At 34.2% G+C, this 10390-nt stretch overlaps 1 protein-coding gene across 4 annotated transcripts; it reads left to right on the top strand.

Annotated features, from left to right (window-relative positions):
• LOC109232441 (beta-glucosidase 11-like) lies at positions 1722–7112 on the top strand. 4 transcript variants are annotated; one of them, XM_019398205.1, is made up of 14 exons: positions 1843–1928; positions 2013–2081; positions 2799–2898; positions 3162–3217; positions 3742–3817; positions 3895–3966; positions 4088–4175; positions 4276–4531; positions 4724–4839; positions 5130–5350; positions 5455–5477; positions 5551–5638; positions 5865–5955; positions 6640–7112. In XM_019398205.1, exons 3-14 carry the CDS (start codon positions 2874–2876, stop codon positions 6857–6859), a joined length of 1332 nt encoding a protein of 443 aa, XP_019253750.1. In that variant the 5' UTR covers positions 1843–1928; positions 2013–2081; positions 2799–2873; the 3' UTR covers positions 6860–7112. The 4 variants fall into 4 exon arrangements, with proteins under 4 accessions (XP_019253749.1, XP_019253750.1, XP_019253752.1 ...); XM_019398204.1 differs by lacking the exon at positions 2799–2898 and having other exon boundaries at positions 1722–1928; positions 2018–2081; XM_019398207.1 differs by lacking the exon at positions 3162–3217.

Here is a 10390-nt window from a genome sequence, read left to right as displayed (position 1 = left end):
TCCCCACCTTTCGGATTTAGACCTTAGCTTGCTCCATTGGTAACTCTTCAATCGAGCCAGGTCATAATTTATTGCTCCCCCATTCAGCTGTAGTGAGACTATACAGGAGAAAATACAAGGTATCACCTTTAAACATCATATCAAGTGATATATATACGAGTGATTACTAGTGTTCTCAAGTCCCAAATGTTTGCTAAATAAGTAATGTTTTTGTTTCAATGCAGGCAACTCAACATGGTCTTGTTGGATTAAATCTCTTTGCATTTTGGTCACAAATAAAACGACTCATATAATTGCAGCACAACGAGCTAATGACATTTTTCTTCTGAATCAGTATCCAGTGACGGAACCTGGTCTACAAGGAGTACTAGAATATTTCAAGCAAGCTTATGGCAATCCGCCTATGTATATTCATGAAAATGGTCCCTCTCTCCCTCCTCCTCTCCCTCCCCCTCGCTCTCTCTCTCTCACTCATTCACACACGCACACACACAAAAATTAAAAACCTATACTTGCGCTCTAAATTTCTAAGTCCAAGAAAGTTATTTTATAGGCTTTCTCTTTGTTATTCTAGGAATGTATGACATTCGTGTCCTGCATCTCTTTGTTATTCTAGGAATGGATCAAACGTGAAAGGCTATTTCACATGGTCATTTTTAGACTGTTTTGAGTTATTGGACGCATATGATTCGGCATGCATTTGGCCTATATTATGTGGACTTAAATGACAAAAACTTGCAAAGATATCCAAAGCTTTCTGCACGTTGGTACTCTAACTTCTTGAAGGGGAAAAGCTCCAAACATAGTGCAATTCTTGGGATTGAGAATAAACTACTTCATTCTTCTCAATTTTGTTCTTCCTCGGGCACAAACTTTGAATAAAGTAATATCAAATATGCACCTTATTTGATATTATCCTATGCATAGCTAATGTATAAGAAACTATGGTATTAACAATGCAATGGATTTTAATGCATGCATTAGCTTAATTAAAGACAAAATTGTCCTTCCAAATTGATGCTTGATTAAAATATATTATTATATTAATGCAAGTTTGAAATAGTCTAAGAAAGTGGAAAATAAAATTATATCCCAAGTAACTAAATAAATACTTAGCATATTTTTTTTATAAATAAATATTCAGTTATATACTACAATATAGGTAGATAAATCAAATAATATTTTTAAAAATCTTTTTCATATAAAAATATTCCTCAACATATGTTTCTTTAAAATAATAAAGTGATGGACTGCTTATGACTTATGAGGGTATTTTTGTAAACAAATAATTCTTTTAGAAATTGTACAATACTTTAATACATCAAATCAAACAATGGATAATAAATATACGAGCATAACTGATGCAAGCATAACTAATATCTGATACATCATGTCCTAACATTTTATTTTATTTTTTGATTTCTCACCCGGTATTCGGTACCCACATTGAAGCCCGACTAATCCGGATTCGCGCCGGGTAGGGCCCCATTCGGGGCTAGCCTTCCTACCAAGGATTTTTCCATACCGAGTTTTGTTCTAGCTGATACATCATGTTGTAACATTATTCTTACCAAACGACCCCTAACACTTCAAATCTCTCTCTTGCTGGAGAATGTCCCTATCATGCACTTCTTGTTTCTCCCCTCTCTTTGTAACTATGGAAAAGTGATAAAGATTCTTTCCATTGTTGGTTTACTGGAACTAACAAATATATGGGTCAAGAAATACAATAAGTGTTGAGGGTATATGTGGGGTAAGAGGAGTTAATAATAGCCATGATGCTCCGAAATGTGCAATCCAACTACAGTTTTTTGCTGCTGCTTGTTTCAATCCAATGTTTATTGGTGATAGTCTTTAGTACAGACCATTATAATAGAGCTGACTTCCCTCCTGGCTTTGTTTTTGGTGCTGGAACTTCTGCCTATCAAGTCAGTTAAAAGATTTCTTTTGATCAGTTTTTAATTGATGAATACTCCAGTAAATGTTTACTCTTTGATTGGTTATATTTGAAGAAAAGGTAGAAGGTGCAGCATTTGAAGATGGAAGGACACCTAGCATTTGGGACACTTTTGCTCATGCTGGTTTGTATTTTCCTTTTTCTTATAGAACTAGGCGCCGACAGGAGATGGACATGTCCGGTGTTAATTTTTGCGTATTAATTAACTACTCCTTTTCTTTTCTTTCTTTGTTTGGTGTATTCTTTCAAAATTTTCACACATTGAAATTCCTATTTTTCTTTTGTCACCATAAATCTTAGTATATGATTTAACGAAATATCTATATTAAAACTAGTAGTAGTGGATGATGTAGCATATAGTCAATTCGTTCAACTAATCCCAACATTTTCCACATAGAGTGTAGATATAGATGTACGAAAATTACTATTTTAAAAGAGATTAATTTTGAACTTATAGTTTCCAAAGTATAATGGGTGCAATACTGCAATAGTTAGTGCTAAAGGTTAGAACCCGTAAAATTTATATTCTGGATCCACCTCATCGTAATAGTGCGCACCCATCTTCCTAAAATCCTAGATCCACCTCTGCTTGTACTGTCTTATATATCAGTTCATTTTCTTCTTCATTTCCGATGTGGGATTGACTTAAGTGTCATATGCATCCTTTTTTCGGAAGCTTGCCATCGTAGAAGACTGTAAGTCATTCTCCAAACCCCGCTCTTATCAGCGCCTTCCATCGTGAGCGTCACAGTTGATGCTTTACCATGCTATGGCGGAGACTTTGTTACATGCTTTTACAATTGCCTAACTGAAATGTCTTTTTTTTTTCCATCTATGGTAGTGGAGTAACCGAAGGAGAGCCTTGGAGCAATGGTAAAGTTGTCTTTGTGTGGCCTATAGGTCACGGGTACGAGTCATGGAAGCAGCTATGCTTGCATTAGGTAGGCTGTCTACAACACACCCCTTCCCCGAATCCTCCGTAAGCACGGGATCTTTTGTACAGGCTGCCCCTTTTTTATGGCAGTGGAATCTACTACTGAAAGTTTTACATTTGATCAAGTGGATATGCTACTTTTGGACTATCATTTATATGTGGAACATTTATTTCTTTGTAGAAATTTAAAATCACTCTATTAGGAAACAAAAAATGCTGCGAGTTAGATTAGTACAGATTGGCATATATATTTCAAGTTTTTGCTTCCAGGTTTTTCCGGTGGAGCCAATGGAGACATAGCATGTGATCTGTACCACAAATACAAGGTCTATACAATAACTCTGTTTCAATCTGATTCCTTTACCTCCCACTGACTGCTATGAAGTAACGAGATGTAACAAATGGTTCCATACCATCAATAGTTTAAGGAGTGGGTAGTTTTCGTAGAAGTTTGATTGATTGATATCCGAGATAAAACGGACAAGTGCAACAAGCAAATTATAGATGTTGAATAAATAACATGCTTATTACGTTGAAAAGCAATGAAAGAAGTGTTCAGTTCCATGCTTAGGATTTAGAATCAATTGAACTTCCTGGTTGTTGTATTTTACAACTGCAATGTTGTCTACAAGTTCCTATCTTTCAATTCTCTTAACAACATGCCAAAAAAAGCATTTAACTAAGTCTTTAAGTCCTTGGCGGATTAGCATAATCTTAGGTTTGGGGTACCACTCTAACTCTAAGTGTCTTTGTTATTTTTAGTTTATGGTCTTCAAGAAATGATTTGTTCTTTATGTCTTGTAAAAAGTTGGTGGTTTTCGTAAAGAAAGGCATATTTTGTTCATCGCAGGAAGATGTCCAACTCATGGCGGAGACAGGCTTAGAAGCCTACAGGTTCTCTATTTCATGGTCTAGACTTATTCCAGGTAGGTTTAGCCTCTTGCAAACACCTCAGGTTATTTTCCATCCCCTTTGATGCGGTCGGTGTTTGTTCTCTTTCCAGGTGGAAGAGGACCTGTAAATCCAAAGGGTTTACAATTTTATAACAATTACATTGATGAACTTATCAGCCAAGGTAATGACCAAATTTCTTTATAACGTTTGGCTACATCTTGTCGATTACATATAATAGGGAAAGAAGAAAAGCAAAAAACTGCACTTTCAAATTCCCGCATTAAAAGTATTTCATATTGCAGGTATTCAACCACATGTTACACTACTTCACAGTGATCTGCCACAGGTACTTGAAGATGAATACGGGGGATGGTTAAGCCGAAAGATTGTGTATGTCTATAGCATATATTTTTGACCTGTTTACTCATATATCAGTTTTAGTATCAGGTCATCAGATACGATTAACTCTACAATTTGCTATCGACTTTAGGAAGGACTTCACTGCATATGCAGAGGTATGCTTCAAGGAATTTGGTGACAGGGTGTTGTATTGGACCACCATTAATGAGGCCAATGTATTTGCTATCGGAGGTTATGATCATGGCATCATCCCACCAGGACGTTGTTCCCCACCTTTTGGGGTTAATTGTTCTAGAGGCAATTCATCTACTGAGCCTTATATTGTTGTTCATAACATGTTGCTTGCACATTCATCCACAATGAAATTGTACAGGAGAAATTACAAGGTATGATTCAATCTAGAAGCAAAATAACTTTCATCTGTATCGTTATTGAAGTCTCAATGATTTTGTGTTTTAGTGCTTTAGTTTGAGCATTACTGTTCTCATTTCCAGCTCCTTGTATTACTTGTGAGTGAACAACTTTACTTTAAGACATGTGATGTGCTTATTAATGACAGCAAAATTTTTGCAATGCAGTCCATCCAACATGGTTTTGTGGGATTTAGTATATATGGTTTTTGGTTTGTTCCTTACACACATTCAGTGGATGATGTAAATGCAGCACAAAGAGCTAATGAATTTTATACTGGTTGGTGAGTTTTAGAATTTCATTGGCTGTTATATTTCTGACATGTCAAATCTAGCCATATCAATATTACAGGTTTTGTTTTAAAAGACATAATATAAACCTGTGCTCTCTTTAAAAGCTTCAACTTTTAAATGAGTGGTCACACAATTCGGCAGACGTTCTAGTTTCAAGTTCGTTGTCTCCTATTATCAAGAAAATGTGCTTTCTCTAATAACTTAAGCTTTGCTTTTTGATGAGAAGATGGATGTTTTTATATTTGCAAGCAATATGTTTGTTTTCCGACTTTGGCTGCAGGATAATGAATCCTTTAATATTTGGAGACTATCCCTCTGTAATGAAGAAGGCTGCTGGGACAAGAATTCCAACCTTCAGCAAATATGAGGCTAAGCTAGTTAAGGGCTCAGTTGATTTCATAGGCGTAAACCACTATACAACAGCATCTGTCAAGGACAGGTCTTCCAGCATTCAAAAGAATACCAGGGACTTTGGTGCTGACATAGAAGCAGATATCTCACGTATGAAATCCAAATTCCTTATCTTTTTCCATAGTTTATTATTTTATGTGCTTATGGTGGATAAGATGATATTCACTAATTTTATCTATTTTGAGTTCCTGCAGTTGAGGCATTGGCAGCAGATCAGGTGAAGCCTCTAATATAAGTTGTTATTTCAAGATATACACGGCTTCTGTCACTTAAACATTGTTTGACTTTAGTATCCAGTGATACCTTCTGGTCTTTATGAATTTCTGGACTACTTAAAAGAGGCTTATGGCAACCCGCCGATTTACATTCAGGAAAATGGTGCGTCCTCTCCTTTGATTTTATGCTTTCTGGATTCTTACACTTGTGTGTTTTGCCTTATTCAGTATACACCCCCCCCCCCACCCCACTTCCTGTTGTGGGGTATTCTGGAAACTATACTGTAGTTTCCTCTGAATTCCAAATGTAAGATTTCAGGATGTTAGCATAATTTTGTGACTTTCTGAAGTGAAAAGTGTTTAAGATGCTTAATGATATGTTTTGGCAGGTCAAAAGACTCGGCGTAATGGTACACTAAATGACACAGCAAGAATAGAATATTTGCATGCCTACATTGGGAGTGTTCTTGACGCTGTAAGGTAAACAACAAAGTTATTGACTTTCTTATAACAAAGTTGCTAAAAACTTTTGTTTTGTCCACTCTACCTATATATATATATATATATATATATATATATATATATATATATATATATGGGTAAATTTTAAAAATAGCCAGATTTACAACTGGTCGTTCAAAAATAGTCCAATTTCAAAAGTAATCGAAATTTAGCCACTTTTTATATAAAGATAAATCTGAGCGAAAACACTGTTCAAAACCCGAAAAAAATACTACAGTATATTATGCTGGAGTTCCAGCATAAGTATACTTGAACTCCAACATATTATACTGGAGTTCTAGAATAAGTATGCTGGAACTCCAGCATAATATGATGGAGTTCCAGCATAAGTACACTAGAACTCCAGCATATTATACTGGAGTTCCAGCAAGTATATTGGTCCAGTATAATATACTGGAGTTTGGAGCACCGGTGCTCCAGTCTCCAGTATATTATACTGGAGCCAGCAAGGTATACCGGTCCAGCATAATATGCTAGAGTTCATACACAAGTGCACCGAACTCCAGTATATTATGCTGGACCGGTCTCTATTGCAGCAAAATAGTGGCTATTTTTCATTGACTTGGTAAACGCTGGCTATTTTTGATTGACCAGTCCGAAAACTGGCTATACCGTGCTATTTTTACTATATATATAATGCAGGAATGGATCGGATACAAGAGGGTATTTCGCGTGGTCCTTGTTAGATGGTTTGGAATTACTTGGTGGCTATGGACTGAGCTATGGCCTCTACTATGTAGATTTGGATGATAAAGAATTAACAAGGTATCCAAAACTTTCCGCATACTGGTACGCCAACTTCTTAAAGGGAAAAACCTCTATTACCAGTGCAGAGGACAAGCTTCCTATCTACAATCTCTAATATGGTTTTATCTGCACAAGATGTTAGATATTTGTCAAATAATATGATTATATCTGCAATATGATGTTACTTCTCCATTCAAATGTGGAAAGAAAATAAATTTCCCCCACAGATTGTCTTGATCATTTCATAGGCACAAGGAGCATATTTATCTGTCTCAGGCTTAGCTCTTCAGCTACTCTAAAAAGTCATGATTTTGCCACATTTATTTATGTTAATTTAACAGCTTGATATATTGACGTTTGAGCAATCAGATCAATATAATATTTATTGCTAAAGTTCTATCATTTTGTCATACTGTTATGTATCAAATTATAATTTTGAAAAATAATTTGTTGGACAACACAAATAAATTATGCCAATCACGTAGATTTTGATGAATGATTTAACAGATAGGCCGCTTACAAAGTCATATCAATCTGGTAGAGTTTGGTGAATAATTGAACAAGCACAAAAATCATATCAACCAGGTAGACTTTGATGAATAATTTAATAAATTGCTACAGTTTCTTCTTCAATTTGCATCTCGTTCACTAGATTAATGAAAGTTTTCAAATATTCCGCTAAAAGTGTTGAGCCTTTTAGTTAAATCAATTAATGATGAGATGAAGGGTGAATCTTAGTTAAGAATAATAAAATCTAGACCAAATATTATGTAAAGTCGGTAAGATAAACAACGTTAATCAATACGTTCGTACTGATTAAATGCTCATGAATGCAACATAAATGTGCAATAAATGTAGATACTGGCAATGAATATAACAAAAAGGAATCTACCACCCAATTATTGTAAGACTCGGATGGCTTTTTTCCCTAACAACAGCGTGGAAAGAGGAGAAATAAAGATGGTTGAAGAATCTTTGGATCTTGTGAACAAAGAATCAGAAACGTATGCTTGGATAAGGTAATCAATGAACAAGACAACTTTTGTATATTCTTTCAAGTCAACCTTTTACAGTGTGTTTTTTCTCATAAAGTGAAGATCCCCCAATTGTTCTGTATCTCTTCCTATTTATAAGGGATATTCCCTAGAAACCCTAAAAAGTACAAAATAAGGAATATCCAAAGGAATACTCCTTGTGTCTATATCTGAACCTATCCTGCCCTTATTTCTTAACCTTGCCTGCCTGTCTTTGGCATCAGCCCTCTTGAGAGCGACCTCTTGCTATTACACCGCAGTCGACTGCGTCCTGGGTCTCGTTTATCCAATACTACCAAGTCGCCAAATTTAGACCAATACAATATCAACTGTAAAACCAAAGATTTATTCTATATTATATTTGTATATCTCACTTTTAATCTAAAACCAAACATCAACAGAAAATTCCGAAACGATCCCTGATTGACCTAAGAGTCTTGAATTAGACTCGAAATAAAGCTAGCGTTTGAATATAGGTTTGATATTGAAAAATGAATTTTTGAAGATGAGATGAAAAATAATTTTTGAAAGTTGAAATTGAGTTTGGACATGCATTTTACTTGAAAAGAATTTGAACTTTTGTGACTAAAAATCTACAAAAACTTCAAAAATTATTCTAGAGCTATTTTTAGGATTCGAAGATTTTATTTTCAAAATCTGCCAAAAATAATTAAAATCTATAAACAAACAGATATTTGAAAAAGAAAAAAAGCTCCCAAATTGACCAAACAAAAATTTATGGTAAAACGGGAGCAATTGACCAAACGGAAAAAAAGGTCCAAAAAATGTGAACCAAACAATCCCTAATTGACCTAAGAAATCTTGAATTGAAGAAAATATTGAAGAAGTGTAGAAGGTGCCACTGATCTATGTGTCATCCAAGAGATTACCCAGAGCTTTCTATTTTAGTAGAGATGGATACTGTCAGTCTTTCTATTAATAAAAATTCTGGCCACTGATTCTGTTGGAAACTAATATAGTGATAAGGGTGTTCAAACTTGAAAAAGCAAAGAGTCATCACAAAAAGAAAGAGAAAAAATAACTCAATAACTTATTAAAGATAACTCAAATCGGCAAGCCGTGCGAAGTCAGAAATTTCTCCAAGGGTGTTCAAACTTGAAAAAGCAAAACAAAATTCTCCGATAAATAATATTCAATATATGTTATATACATCTAAAACCTAATTTTTAGCTATATATACAATGTAATTTTCCGACAAAGAGTGATCAATTGACCACCTTTACGAGAGAGTAGCTTCACCCCGGTCAGCAAGGCAGCTGCTCCAACTCCTTTTTATCATGAACAGGAAGTTCAGGAGCACAATACATCACGTATCTATAGAAACATATACCAAAGCAGAAGCTCAAAACTAAAGCTCTAACTAATAATTCTACCTTCAGCATGTAAGGGCATCTTCAAGGGTGCACTATTTTGCACCAAATCTAAATTTGGTATTTTTTTGCTCCAATGGAACACCAAATCTTGCACCATTATAGTGCATGAATACCAAATTTGATTTATTATTATTTTATTTATCTTTTTATTTTTTGGACTTTTAATTTATCATATATTGTGTATATAATTAATTTTTATATTAAGATCTTTATAATTTTAATTTTATATCCTATTTTTTTGATATATTAATTTTTGTATATATTATATTTATATAAGATTGTAAGTTACTTTTATTATTATTACAATTGTATAAAAAGAAATATAATCAATATTTAAAAATAAAAAATACAAATGTAAGATATCTAATGTTGCTAAAATTAAAAAGTGAAACTAAAATTTAATAAAGAAAATTAACAATACATAAAATAAAAATACATTATAATTAAAGTAGGGAAAATGCACAAGTACTCCCCTTATCTATACCCGAATTTCCAACTACACACTTTTTCTTCACGGGAATCCTATTGCCCCCCTAAACTTATTTTAAATGGAATTATTTGCACCCTTAATGCTGACGTGCCAGAGTGTGTGTATTTAGTGAGAAGAAGGAAAAAAAAATAATTTTCAGATTATTTTTTATTCTTTTTTACTTTTTTTTTCTTACTTTTTTCCTCTTCTTTTTCCTTTTTCTTTGTCTTTTTTCTTTTACTCTTTTTTTTCCGTTTCTTCTCTAATTCCGGCGGATATTCATTCACCGGCGACTTTGTCTAACCGTTTTTCTTCAATTTTTTCTTTTCACACACAAATTAAACTCTCAAAAAGATCTATTCATAAGCAAAGCAAAATACACTCAGATTTGGGGGAAAAAAATTCATCATCGGNATATATATCGCCCGAAAAAAAATTCGCCAAAAAAAAAATGGTGTTTATGAAATTCCGACGACCACCATTTTATGCCGCCGGTGACCAAAACTTTCTACAATGCCTATAGACGAAGTGCTTCGTTCCAGATCAATTCTTCGCTGCAATCGCAATGAAATAATCAAAAAAAATGAGAATAATAAGAAAAAAGAAAAAAGGATAAGAAAAAGAAGAAAGAATAAAAAAAGTAAAAAATACATGTGGGGGCGCGTGTAGCTCACCACTTGCCAAGAGTTTGGTTGTCAGCGTTAAGGGTACAAATAATTACATTTAAAATAAGTTTTGGGGGGGGGGGG

This window comes from Nicotiana attenuata, chromosome 9, assembly GCF_001879085.1.
Source record: "Nicotiana attenuata strain UT chromosome 9, NIATTr2, whole genome shotgun sequence".
Lineage (NCBI taxonomy): Eukaryota > Viridiplantae > Streptophyta > Magnoliopsida > Solanales > Solanaceae > Nicotiana > Nicotiana attenuata.
The sequence above is the reverse complement of the archived record's forward strand: the minus strand, read 5'-3'. Positions and strand labels throughout refer to the sequence as shown.